Here is a 14,879-nt window from a genome sequence, read left to right as displayed (position 1 = left end):
GATGATTAATAGCAACCATGATAGATTTCAGGCACTTCAAAGTGCTCTTTATTTAGTGAGATATAAAAATAGCAGTTTAAAAATTATTATTAAATGAGAATTTTAATACAGACCATTTGGCTGTGATAAATGAGGTTGGAGGGAGTCCAAATACTATCTACTTGTCTCACTTTGGTATTTATGAATTTTCTTTCACAGTTAATTATTTTCATCCAAAGGTAAAACACTACTGTCTTCTAACATGCATCTGTTAATTGTCCTGGCATTGAAGAATAAGACCATTCAGGAAGGATTAATAAGGTCTAAAGTGAAGAAAACTAGCTAACAACTTTCTTGTTACTCATCAGTAAAAGTGTAAAGCTCATTTTATGTTATTTTAAGAATAAATTATGCTTATAATTTCTGAATTGTCTGTAAAAATTTACCCTGGCTTATCAATTTATGTGCTCTTTGGAAAATGTATCCCTTTCTTTTCATAAGAGCATTTATGGGACCATACCTTGATGGATGAAGTCTCAGGGTCTTATCTGATCTAGTACCATTCAACGTATAGGGAGTTGTCACGGTGCCTGACACGTAAAATGAGTTGAAACATTTGAAATACGTTTATGTCAACCCAGAATCACAAAGTCTTGTCATTTTTTGATCCCCTTGTCTGATTCAGTTTTGTAAATATAAAGATACAGAGTTAACAAAAGAGGCATATGTGGGTCATCAAAACTGATGTCGATTTTCATAAACTGCTTACTTATGCATCAGCAAATTCAAGCAGATCTCACAATGCAGCCTTTATTTGTAGAGTTATTTATATCTGTAGAATGGTTTTGTTGCAAATTTTAAATACCAAAGACATGTGAGTTCCATGCAAGATTAATTAAATCAGGAATAAGCATCTGGCTGCTATGTGGCTTGAGACAAATAAAGTTGACTGTGCTGACTTTCTCTTATAAACATCTTTCCATAACAGATACTGTGGTAAGATTTTTCCAAGGTCTGCAAACCTAACACGGCACTTGAGAACCCACACAGGAGAGCAGCCTTACAGGTTTGACAATGATTTTTCTAAATATCTTCATAAATATCATAAACATCAAAGTGGACCTAGGCACAATTGTAAAGGAGGCTATATCCCTTTGTGTCTGAATGTAGGTCTCCTACTGTGTTGAGTCCAGATGTAACTGATGGATTAAAATTTTAGTATATGTGCTGCTGAAGCAAGCACCTGATTGCTTAAAATTAAGAGTCCCAATTTCTTTAATCAAGGCTTCCTACTTCTCAGTTTAAAAGTTTTAGCACAATGTGTAATAAAAAAATAAGCTTTTAAGAGATGTTAGCCTTTTAAATTTCTTTTATTATTTTAGTGCTCTCTCTTCTTGACAATTAATACTCTTAACTGATGAAAGTCATAACACTGCACCTTCTCTTTTCTATGTGTCAAGTCTGACCTAGGAGTTAACGGTCCTCCATGCTTTGTTCTCCTAGACCAGCTAAGTCACTGTTCACAGGTACCAACAGGAGATCAAGGAAAAAACAAAAGGAATCTTAAATGTGGTGAGGAGGAATCAAAAATCTGTAATTAGAGACAGAACAGATAAAATAGAGTATATTACATGGAAAAATGTCAACTCTATCAACAATTGCCTAAAGTATCTCTTAGCTTATTCTGTTAAAGGTCAAAATTAGCCATATGTTGGTACATGGGACACATATATTTAGTATTATTGCTTACGAAAGAATGAAAATAAGCAACATAGCCTCCCCCAGATTTAAAAAATAATTACATTATTTAATATACAATGGTTTTGCAAAGCATTGGGAATTTATGAGTACTTTTTCTAAGAATAAATGATCTTTATCTTAAGTAATATCATAATTTCATTCTCCTTTGAAATTCTTATGCTTTGCATATGTGTAAAACTATTTTGGTCTGAATATTAAACATTTGATTTAAAATAAGCAATTTATTCAATTTCAAAGTTTTTTTACATACAAGAATAAAAAACAGACAGGCCAATGCTTATTTTAAGATAAGTAAAATTTTAGTAAAAAAGTAGAGTGATTTGAACTCAGCAAATCAGTGTTTTCTCAAATTTTTGATTTTCTGTATATTTTATAAATCATAAGTGACACTTCAACTTCATGCATAGTAGAATGCACTTGATATAACAGATCTCAAAAGATATAATAATGAGTAGATTTAAATAATGTCTCCTTTCGAGAAATTTCCATCTCTCAGGAATTCTGCTGAAGCAGAAGAAAAGATTTCCACATCCAATTGCTATGGCCAAGGGTACTGGTATGCAACTATGACATTACACACATTTACTCTTTCTTTTTCTTTTTTGGTGTTAATAACTGGTTTTTTTTTGTTTGTTTGGTTTTTTTTGTTTTTGTTTTTGTTTTTGGTACCAGAGATCAAACTCAGGACCTTGTGCTTGAAAGGCAGGCACAGTGCCACTGAGCTAAATCCTCATTCCAATACCTTGTTTTTTTTTTCTCATTGAGTTTATTGGTACATTTTAGGTATACAGTACAGTTACATTCATCATTGGGATCTTGTACCTTTACATGACAGGTCTTGGTTCTCATTTTTTCCCCTTATCCCTTCCTTCACCCCCTCCTCCCTTCCCTTTTTACAAATATTTTATTTCCATTTTTTCATTTTTCCCCTTATTTCCTTTCCCCTATCCTTCCCACTTTACCTACACCTTCAGCCCTTTTCTTCCTACTTCACATTGTCACTTATACCCTTACGGTCTTATATACAATTATAGTTTTTCACACCAGAGAAACTATTCGGTATTTACACGTGTGACTTATTTATTTCACTTAAGAGTATATCCTCAATATGCATCCATTTTCCTATGAATGATTCTAATTTCTCATTTTTTATGGCTGAAACCAGCCTGGGCTTCATAATGAGTTCTAGGTCAGCCTGAACTACATAGTGAGACACTTTCTCAACAAAAAAAAAAAAAAAAAAAAAAAAAGGAAAGAAAGTCTGGTTCCCGAATTTAAACCCAGGTCCAAAGCTCTCCCTTCAGAATTTTTTTTCTTAGACCATGATTTAAAAAGCTTCTCTGATCCAGTATTTACCTGTAATAAGTAGGAAAACCTAATAGCATGTTGTCCAAATGTGCATTTTAAGAATTTTTGAAATTCAGTTTTGATTTGAGCAATCTTTTAACTAGCTACTAATTTATTGGAATAGCATGGATTATTTTTTAAAATTTAAACCACTCACTCTTCTGGCCAAGATGTTAGCAGGAGAGAGATATAAAGTAACAGTTGATCATTGTGTAGACTTTGCTTTTTTCAGATTTAAGAAGAGGTTTACTAGATTTGGAAAATCCCCTTCACATATAAACAGAAAATTGAAAGTATGTCAAAGATGAAATTTCTTTTCCTTATGATTTGTGTAGAAAATTTTATAAGTAAAGATTTTTCCAAAGTGTTGGCAAGAGTGTAAGTTTTCTGTCAGTTCTCAGGTTGTTTTATTTAGTACAACAAAACTGTACTAAAGGTACTATGCCTTGTGCAGCATGCCTTGGAATTAAACAGAGTTATTGCAGGGAAGTCCATGAATCCACAAATATTTTTTTTTCAAAAGCAGAAGTAAAATACACAACTACTGTCGCTGTAGGGTTTCACACAAATTTATTGACATCATAATTATAAGCAATAAATATTGAGGAACCATAGGATGCCAGATAATTTTAAGAGGGAAATCCACATCAGTCCTTAATTGGGTTATTGTTATTGTGCCAGAGTAACTAACACAATAGATTAACTTTTCTCACTGAACTGACTAGATTTCTAGCATCACACAAGGACAGCTGTAGTAGCCCAAGGATTTCTTATCACTGCACTTGAAACTGTGTTTACATTCAAAAGTGGACAAGGGCCCTTCGCATATAGAAGAATTTATTGGCCACTAAGTTAGAAATTTTCATTAGGAGAAAGTCAATTATTTCTTTCAAGCAGGTTACATAGAAACTGCAAAAACAAATTATAAAATTTTTGTCTTCAAATGCCACTAGAGAATAACCTCATCAATTATAAAAACCACTTTTCTTCCTTCTTCATAGGACTGGAGGGATGGGAGATTTACATTTTATGTTTTTTATTTTATATTAAAATAACCTTAATTTTTTATGAATATCAAGTAGAAAGCAGAAATAACTAGCCAACCAATAATAAATGCTCTTCTGTAAAACAAACCTTGTTTAGAGGTACTATTGAAATTGTGACTATAAGAAAAAATATAAATGGAAAATTTGGGGATACAGAGAGAGTTGGTGCAAACTTTTCCTTTCTTCCAAAAGGAGAATTTAACAGTGTTATTACTTGCTTTTATGATGTCATAAAGATTATTAAAGGTCTTGTCTTAATCAACACGTTATGAAAATCAGTGTCTGGTATCAGATTACACTATTTACATTTTCTGTTTTAAAAGTTTGGAATGTGTTTGCTACATTGGGCAACATAAGGAAATTTTCTTGGGGATTAGCAATAGACTAGGTAAGTTGATTAGGAAATTACTTAATTAGACTCTCAATTTTGAATTTAAAAGTATCCTTGTATTTTGAAGAATACAAGAATTTGTTTCATGTTTGTTTATAAAGGATTCAGTTGCACTGTATGAATCAGAGGATGAAAACCAGTGCTATGGTTTTTAACACCCTGAGTTTTTAAGATTCATTTAAAATATTAGAACTTACTGCCTTTATAAAATTGGGAACAATCAAATCACCCATACATTATTACAATTTTTTTATAAAGTCATGAAGATCTTTGTAATTCTCAAAGTTTGTTGGAATTGAATTCTTGACTAAGTGAAGAATACCTTTCCTGGTGCCTTGACTAAAGAGTTTTTTTTTTTTTTAATGGATGATTTTTTGATCTCTTGCAAAACATCTTTGGATTTGCTTGCAGATATTTTCTCTGTTTGTTTTTCAGATGCAAATACTGTGACAGATCATTTAGCATATCTTCTAACTTGCAGCGGCATGTTCGGAACATCCACAATAAGGAAAAACCTTTTAAATGTCACTTATGTGATAGGTGTTTTGGTCAGCAAACCAATTTAGACAGACACTTAAAGAAGCATGAGAATGGGAACATGTCTGGTAAGTAATTGTATTATGAGGAAAAGATGTCATTTTTTCATATTTTAAAAGATAATTATGATCTTTCTTATTTCCATTTTGGCTTCCAAATCAGATCTGTCTGTGAAAGTTAACAGCAAACTTCCCTTGAAATTTTAGAATCATGTGAATGCTAGTTTATTGATTAATGTACAAGTTGGTGGCCTTATTGGGTTATTATCATTTTCCCCCCTGCTGGATTCATCTCAGTGGGCAATCTCAAGCAAAGAGAGCCATGTCTCAAACTCACTGGAAATCTATGTGCCAAGGTTGCCTAAACTGCAGGGAACAATCATTTAACTTACTGCCTCAACGTGGCAGAATTTCCGCAGTGGCAGCCCCTGTATATTAACCTAGGAACCATTGCTGCTTTTGTAGAAAGCCAGCCTGTTCAGACAATCTTTAGAAGGTAACTTTTTAAAGACGAGGGATAGAAGACTGATCAGATCAACCCACAGAACACAATGGATGAGTTTTATCTTTGTCACAAATTCTGATGTGAAATTAAGTTAAAATTAACTGACAAAAAAATAAATAAATAAAAAACTCATCTTACCTTATTTCAAGCCTGCCAGGTCAGCACATTTTTAGCAGAAAGTATTGTTGGTCTTTTCATCTTTGGCTCCTAAGAATTAGGTACTGAGTCATTAACTAATATTTGCCTGCTGGCATGTGTCTGCAGAGCCAAGCCATTCAGTTACAGTTTGTCTCTAGAGTCAAAGAAATAAATGAAGAGGAAGGGAATGAGCATGGAATTGAGGAAAAGAGATTTTAAAAGCAGGAAAAAAGTTGGATTTATATATACTATTCTAATAACCTTAAGGAAATTATTTTATTATTAATTCTGCTGTATAGGCACATTGCCCATGATCTTGAATAGTGACTACTTAGAACTGCATACTGTTAATATTCAAAGTAAAAGTCTAATGATCATGGTTTTAAATTATTAGATTTTAGGCACAGACATTAATTAAGCATACAAAACAATTTCTGTGTGACCCTTCTAGCATAGTACTATAATTTTGTAATCAGTGTTATTTCAGGATTAAAAAAAGTTTTAAAAAATGTAACTCATTAAAACTGAATACTTATCTGTTAACCCAGATCATACGTTGGTTAAGTAGGGGTGATACTCTAACTTCTTGTTTTTGTCATAGAGACTAATACAATGAACTATCAAACTATAGTTACTTTTCTGCCAACATAATCAGCATAGTTAATGTAGATGTAAAATTTGACCACATATAAAATTATGTTTGTGCCAATATATGTAAACCATACAGCAATCCCTGGATTGCTTATAATTTTAATTTTGGTCTTATAATTTTAATTTTGTAGAGAAGCTGAAGACCTTCCTGTAACAGGCAGATCCAATATTGTCCTCTGAAAACTGGATCAGCCTCTGAGCTCGTATGTTCTGAGTCTGTGCATAGCTTAGCTCACAAAATCAGAAGGCAAATTTTTCAGTGTGTTTTCAGTCTTTATTTTGTAACTCATTTTAGCTTAGCCTCAATGAAAATGTATTGCCTGTAACCAGTGTTCAGAACAGTTTTGTACAGCAGAGTTTAAGACTTGTCTCTAATTTGTCTCACCCTGTCTACTGATTATATGAATAAAAAGTGTTCCTATGTCACAGTGGGGGTAAGATAAAGCTGGTGAGAAAAATGACATCCACTGAGACTGTAAGTTATTATTTTGGTGGTTGGAAATATTCCCAAAGGAGTTTCCTGGGCTTGTATACTATAAACGGGGAAGACTTTGACCTCCTATAATTACTATTATTAATATTCAAAAGGTGCGTTTTCATAAGCAACACTAATCAAATTACTAAGGAATTAGATTAAAAATAAGTTGCCAGATAGATCGTAATCTTTGTCACAAAGGCTTTTTGCTCCACTCAGGTACAGCAACATCGTCACCTCATTCTGAACTGGAAAGCACAGGTGCCATTCTGGATGACAAGGAAGATGCATACTTCACAGAAATTCGAAATTTCATCGGGAATAGCAACCACAGCAGCCAGTCTCCCAGGAATGCAGAGGAGAGGTAAGATGGGTTTGTACTTTAAACACTATGACCTCTGCAATAGTGCTTTTTAAAAATGTACCCGCTGCATTCACTTGGTGGCATTATTAATACTCCTGCCATTAATGGCCAACATTTATGTAGTACATATTAAATACAATATAAATTACTAGCTTACACATATTAATTTAATTCTCATGATAATCCTCTGAGATAGTGACTGCAGTGTTCTTAGTGAAGGAATGGAGACATCAAAGGTTAAATGACTTGCCAGAAGTCACATAAGTAATGAATGGGATTCAACCCAGCCCATTTGATTCTAGAGTCCTTGATTGTGCCATAGGGCTGTTCTGCTTCTCTTCGTAGTTAGTTTAAATACTTTATCAAAATTTTAGAAAGAGATAGGAAAATTACCACAGGGATTCAATAGGATCACTGGCCATTAGTGGTTACTATTCTATATTTTATATTATGTGTATTACAGACAATCTGTGAGTCTGTTTCTTTCTCTATATTTGTGTCTCTTCTACTCTCTCTGTATAGATGTATTTATACATTAAACACCTATTGCCACCCAAATATCTTTGATTTAGAAACCGTTGGAGACTTCTTAATTCAGACTCTGTCACTGCTTTGTGTCTTTTCAAGGGAACACTCGTGTAATTCTGCAAAGTTTACTTTAGGGGACATAATTATTCTTGTTTTTAGTGACCTAGTACACTGGTCCTCTTTTATCAGCATCAGCATAAAATATATTAAGAGAGGCTTTTAAGGCTCTTGATAATAACTCACACTTACCTAACTCTTTACCTTGTATATGAAGTTCATGAAACATTATTATTGCCAAAATTACTAGATGTAAATTTTCTTATCTGCATATAATTAAATATATGAAATTGAGAATATTTTTCTGAACATAGCTCTCTTGTGACTTATTAAAATGCCAAAACTCTAGTATGCTACATTGAAAATTTTAACATAGCATGAAATTAGTGAAAGTTTCATTAGTTTTCATTACACAATTATATGAAGTTAGTGATCTCTTTTTTGAAATTGGTAGAAATTCAAGGTCAGTTATTTAGGGTAGTTTCTCCATTAAGGCTTGCTTCATCTGAACATTTTTACCAAAATATACAAAAGCATATGGCCACTTTCATGCTTTGACTTGTGTAAAAGTCTATCTAAAGAAAAGAGGAAAGAAAGGTTTTTCTAGGCATCTAAGAAGTCTGATTACAGCTATAACATTGTGCAGTTGGACAAATCTTCTCTGCTTGCCAGTGTCTAGGAAGTGTGTGAGGGCAACAGATACCAGGAAGGAGTATGGTGTCATGATAGCAGTTAAGCATAGTCACAATCTTACATTTTGATAACAGTATTTACATGATGCAAATAAGAAGTATCGAGTAAAAGACATCAGTTAGTTCTCAGGTTTTTATTCAGGTTCTTTAGTTTTTAATTGGAAATTTGTGAGTCATTATTGCTATAACATCTGGCTTCAACATGCCTAAACTGCACAGAAGAAAAGTTGAGTCATCCAACTTTTCCCTCCTCAACTCATATAAGGCTACTTTTGATGAATAAGTTATTGCCATATTTGAAAGCATAATTAACAAATATATTTTCTTAAATAACTTGGCTTTTGTTACTTTTGGTTTTCATTCATGCTCTTTTGTTCTTTACTTGTCCTTTAAAAAAGTAGCAATTTCAATTCATTTAATCTGCAAGTTGGCAGTGTACATGGGAACTAATAATTTATATCTGTGCAAAATGTGTTTGCACCATTCTGTGATAAAAGAAGTTAAGAGATTGGTTGTATGAGTTACTTAGTAATAATGATATGAACTTTTTCAATCAAATGAATTTTTACTCTGTGCATCGTGTCTAAGAATGTTTTACTTATCTGTTAATTTTATTCTGGGAAATCTAAATATATTATGCTTATGTTTTATGTGAGAAAACATTGGGAATGCATTATGATGCTAGATCTCCCATAGCCTGACAGATATTTACATTCCATGTGAAAATCATACATGACTTTAACAGTAATTTAATAGTCTCCATGATTTTTCTAAAACAGGAAATAGAGGAATAAGGGAAAGTGGAAGCTCGTGAATGGGCCAGGAATTAGCACATCTCTATACGTAGGGTCTTTCCATCCCTCACAAGCTTTCTGAATTTGCAAGTGGTTTAATTCTCTAGTCATGTAACTTAAGAGGAAGAGCCTACACTCTTAAAATCAAAACATTATTTCTTATATATTACTTTTTATAGCTAATTTAAAATTCCTACAGTTTTAATTTCAATCTTATAACAAAACTTGAATCCAAATTCCTTATTTAATATTCATTTGAAAGCCAGAACAGTTTATCTTAATTATAAATGCCCTCAAATATATTAAATTAGATTTTTGAGTAATTAAACTTTTTTATAATTGCTCTTTTAATTATATCTTACAATCCTTGCAAACACAGAAATATTACAAATGGCATTTTAAAATATAATACTGTTCTTTTGCATCATTATATTAGAAGTGCTTACTAAGTCAAACTTCTGAAGATATTTGTACAGTTACATTTCTAGTTCATTTCTCACAATGGTATTTTCCTGGGAAACAAGAAACTTTTTGATATTCAGACTATTCTTGATAAGTGAAATAAGGCAGATAAGTGAGCTCTTAATTGCTTCCAAGCTTGAATAGATTGTCTAAGAGAAATGTTCCACAAATGTCATCTGGTAACAGAAAATAGCACTGGTTCTTGGTAGCTAATTTCATGTTTTCTGAACCTTGAGATTTATTTTATTTGTATGTGTTGAAGGTATTGTCGATGTTGCTCAGAAATATAAATTTCCCATAATCAGTTATTTTAAATGGTGGGCACTTAAATAGTAATTAGGTGCATACTACAAAGAAAACATTTATGTGCTTTTTGTATTGCATACATCGATTTAATTTGTCAGGCAAAAGGCTGATAAGAAATCAGAGGCTGAGATTATTTTTCCACTTCTGCCAGAGACTCCATTTATAATCTTAATAAGCTTCCAATTATTTCTTCCTCATTTTTTAATTTGAGAAATTACATTATTTTCCCAAGGTTGCCATAAAGTATAAAGAATGAAAATTTCCTTTGTAAATGTTGAAGTAGCTAGATAATTTTTAGGGAGATGATAAGAAAGCTAACTGCATGTTCAAAAATTAAGCCAGTAATTGAAACTTTTTCTTTTTCTTCTGTTTGATAGAATGAATGGCAGTCACTTTAAGGATGAAAAGCTTTTGGTGACCAGTCAGAATTCAGACTTACTGGATGATGAAGAAGTGGAAGACGAAGTGTTGTTGGACGAGGAGGATGAAGACAATGAACTTATAGGAAAAACCGGAAAGGAACCCGTGACAAGTAATTTACATGCAGGAAACCCCGAGGATGACTTCGAAGAAGCCAGCGCCCTGGAGATGAGCTGTAAGACGTCTCCAATGAGGTAAGTAAGCTGAGCAACCTGACAAGTTAAACAACAGTAGATCCACTTCCATTGGCATTTCCTCCTGCTCTATTTTTCCATTACAACATTTGAGCTGATAAGGAATTTCTGAGATCGTAGAATCACAAAAACTAAATGGGGATTAGCAAGGCACACACGGTGCATCACGTCTACAAGAGTAACATAAAGTGAACTATGAAGAGAATCTGCAAGCATATCAATGCATTTGTGTTTGTTGAACACTAACTGAGGTAGGAAGGATGTATGAAAGTTGCACAAATATACAATAGTCTAGACCGTACTTATGAAACCCAAGGGAAAATATAGATTTCAACTTGATATAATTTCATTCAGTAATTGGGCAAATCTTACTAATATAAATTTTACTTCACTAGATACTTGTATAATCTACATAAATGATTGATGTTTAAATGGAAAAATTAACCAAAGAGTTAAGTTGACAGGAATATTATATTTTCATGAGGATAATGTGTGCTGATCTCATGTTTTCATAACTAGTTTTAATTTAAATGGAAATTTTAGATGTATGAATTCTGTCTGTACACGTTGCCAACCTAACATGTCATTGATTTTATCTCAAATATATGCTTGACTTTAGTTATTAAAAATGTTAAGGAAAAGCATGTTTTAAGATAAGGTATTTATCAATATTTTAAAGGGTCCAAAAATTGGTGCGTGATACTTTACACAGCAAATGCAATTTGAAGTTTGACAGCTGTTTAAGTTCAAATGAAAGTGACTTGATTGGAAAACAAACTGAAAAAGAAAAGAAAACAAAACTTCTGTGCTTTCCCATTGGTTCATTTTAGGTATAAAGAGGAAGAATATAAAAGTGGACTTTCTGCTCTAGATCACATAAGGCACTTCACAGATAGCCTCAAAATGAGGAAAATGGAAGATAATCACTATACTGAAGCTGAGCTGTCTTCTTTTAGTACTTCCCATGTGCCAGAGGAACTTAAACAGCCGTTACACAGAAAGTCCAAATCACAGGTACATATTTTCCTGCAGTATAGCATCATGGGGACATTGTGCATAAAAAGTACATTTCCTTTGATCATCAAAAAGCAAATATTTTACCTTTGCAGTATTCTAGACACAGGTCCACATGCTTGCCCACAATGCTCCTGTCTTTACATATGACTGAATCCAAAAGAGTTAACCAACACAGCAATTAATATGTTTGCATTCTACACAGAAACTTCTGTGACAAGATAAACCCTGTTTTACAACAATCTGTCCTTTACTTAACAGTTCTTTTACTTCTATATAGTTCATAATGTTTGTTTTAGTTATTTACATATTACTTGAGAATTATTTTTAATTGCTTAATATTTATATTTTTTGACAACATAATATACATTTTAGGATTTTTGGAAAGCTGATTCTACTCTTTTTTTTACAGTATATAGTATGTTGTTAAGCATAGTCAATTAACAAGTCATCAAATTATAGAATCTAGAAGCAAACTGAAATCAGTAATGAAATAAGTTATCAAGGTCTTTATCAACTTAGTGGCATATCTAGAAATAAAACCTGCCAATTTTTATTAAACCAACGAATGGTACACAAATTCACTGGCACTGTAGCATGGTGGTGTCTAAAACTAAGTCTGTTTGAACATTCATAAATATCACTTAAAAGAGCTTTGGTTCTTTTATTTTAAGAAAAGGAATTCAGTACTTTCATTTTGACATCTACACTTAACCAAAATGTTCATTCAGGTCTATCTTTTTAAGAAATTATTTCCTATTATCACATTTGTTGATTGAATTATTGGATCCACTGGACCACTTTGGAGGTGGATGGATTTATCAAACAATGTGATCATATTGGCTTGTACATTTGAAATTGATTTCCTATTTGGCTGAGATGTTCTGGGTGGATCTTAAGAGCAAATGTAGTATATTGTAATAGCAAATCTTTATTGAAATAGGAAAAATATGTCAGTGGGATAATACAAATTTTTAAATGTTATTAAATTCAGTGAAAACCTTGTTATTTGTATGATGATGGCAAAATTAATGTTCTTTCTGAACTCAAGTAAAGGCAGCCAGCCTGGACAACACTATTTTCACTTATTTGAGAACATAACTTAAAGGCTATGAATTGATACCTTTTCCTTGTTGCAATGAATAGAGTGGTGAAAGTATCCATTTCTTCTCAAAGGTCTGCTGGGAAGAAAGTGAAATTTTCAGTTGTTTCTACTAAAAGTTAGCCAAGGTCGACAGCTCATTTTCCCTCAGAGCCATCCATTAAAATTTGTTAGGATTTTTTAAAAAGCCTTTTGATTTTCTGTTCTCTCTTTCTAGTTGATCAACGCTATCAGAAGGATCCAGGTTTCCCCTTTTAAAACTTCTTTTAGTCATTTCACCAAAAATACTTTCATGGTGAGACATGATACTTTACCTCAGAAACTGTCAAATGTTATAGAAACCAACAGGCTTGAGCACTTAGAGAGAATGGATATGTTATATATTTCAGTAGCAGCATGTTGGCATTAAGTCCCTGCCTCACTGGGACGACAATTATCATCATAAGAAATACTAGCATTTTGTAATCCCAGCTTGTATTTTTCTTGTTACTTGATTATACCATTCATATCAGTCTGCAAATGGTGGGGCATTTGTGCAAATTGACTTTATTTCCTGAAACAATTCATTCTGTATTCTGTGACTTATTAACTCAGCTATGTGCTGGGCATGGATCCTTGTGCATTAAAATGTTTATTTCTTTTGATTATTAATAAGCAAATAGTCTATATTTACCTCTTTCTAGAATTGGAGGGTTCAGATGTTTTTCTCAAAATGTTTCTATTTTTAATTTGTGAGTTTTGTAGTGATTGAATAAAAAATGTTGACCAATTCAACAGAGGCCGCATTCTGCATGAAACCTTCTTTGAAAAACTCTCTTCTACAAATATGAGTATTAATTTCATGATAGTAAATCCTATTTAAATGAGGCACACTGAGTGAAGCACTTAATGTAAGTCAGCGTCAGTGATTCCTTCGTAACACTTGGAGATGAGTACTATTATTTACTGCATCGTATATGTGGAAATAAAACCTCAGAACAAAACAACTTATCTAAGGTCACAGTGTCAGCTGAGTAACAGTCAGTTTAGGAACCAGGATTTAGACTAAAGATTTCAAACTTTTCTCTGTACTCCCTTGCATCTTTCCAAAGATCACAAATTTTCTTAAAGATATTTCAGAATATTATTTGATTATTTTATCTTCAAAGGTAGATACATTATCTGAATAGATAATTTAAGTTCATTGTTCACTTAACCCATACTCTAAACTCTGGAAAGGAGAAAGACTCTATATTACTTATCTTTGATTCTCTAGGACCTGGCGCAGTGCCTGGCGAGAGTACATGCTTAAGAAATACTTGTTAAATGAATACCGAGGTTTTGTACAGGTCCAGAAGGCAAATTGCATACACAAAAGTCAAATGTGTACATTTAGAGCATTGACCCAGCAAATCAAAATCAGCCTGTAAAGACAGATTTTCTAACTGAATGCCATGATTACAGAAGAAACCACAGACTGGCCACATGTCTCAGCATGACTTCCAGAGATGAAATTCTGCCTAACAACAGGCATTTTGTCTTTGTTTACAGACAGTGGAATGTCTTTGGCAGGACTTTAATGATTCCACTTCAGCAGCATTTTGACGAGCAAGTTTAGCAATGGATGAGACCAACAATAGCAAATCAACAGTGAAAAGTTCACTCACAAGTCAAGACCAAACATTTCATTTGAATATTTACCTTGGCAGTAAATGGGGGATTCTCTGAACAGCTATTTAGAATTTGACATGATAATAAGGAAGAAAGAGAACTTCCTCACAGCACCTTCATGTACCTTCTGCTTAGCAAATGCCAGAGAGCAAGTTGCTTAGGACATTGTTGGGTCTTGCACTTTGTTTTATATGTTGCTGGAGATGATTTGACTCACTTCAATTCTCAAGGTCTTTGGGCATCACTAGTGAATATTTTAAGCCCAGAGGGGTACTGGAGAAAGAACACTGGATTAAAATTTGTGCAGAAATCAGTTTTAGGTATTCCGTCTAGTTGAGTGACCTTGGGCAGATCATTTCATCTTCATTGCTCTCAAAAAAGTACAAAAGGGCCAGGGATTTAGCTCAGTGGTTCTGCCTACTGCCCCACAGGAGCAAGGTCCTGAGTTCGATCTCTGTTACCAAAAA

At 33.1% G+C, this 14,879-nt stretch overlaps 1 protein-coding gene across 9 annotated transcripts in view; it reads left to right on the top strand.

The window, feature by feature from the left end:
• Mecom (MDS1 and EVI1 complex locus) overlaps window positions 1-14,879 on the top strand; it is a 548,121-nt gene that overhangs the window by 531,406 nt on the left and 1,836 nt on the right. For 8 of the 9 annotated variants that reach the window (XM_033762515.1, XM_010632345.2, XM_010632340.2 and 5 more), the window contains 5 exons: window positions 968-1,045; window positions 4,960-5,129; window positions 7,049-7,193; window positions 10,410-10,646; window positions 11,477-11,660. In XM_033762515.1, the coding sequence (XP_033618406.1) occupies window positions 968-1,045; window positions 4,960-5,129; window positions 7,049-7,193; window positions 10,410-10,646; window positions 11,477-11,660 (814 nt within the window). The remainder of the gene's footprint in view (window positions 1-967; window positions 1,046-4,959; window positions 5,130-7,048; window positions 7,194-10,409; window positions 10,647-11,476; window positions 11,661-14,879) is intronic. The other variant, XM_010632341.3, reaches the window with a different exon arrangement.

This window comes from Fukomys damarensis, unplaced genomic scaffold (genome assembly GCF_012274545.1).
Source record: "Fukomys damarensis isolate Sample0158 unplaced genomic scaffold, DMR_v1.0_HiC HiC_scaffold_12, whole genome shotgun sequence".
In the NCBI taxonomy this organism is placed as follows: domain Eukaryota; kingdom Metazoa; phylum Chordata; class Mammalia; order Rodentia; family Bathyergidae; genus Fukomys; species Fukomys damarensis.
The sequence above is the reverse complement of the archived record's forward strand: the minus strand, read 5'-3'. Positions and strand labels throughout refer to the sequence as shown.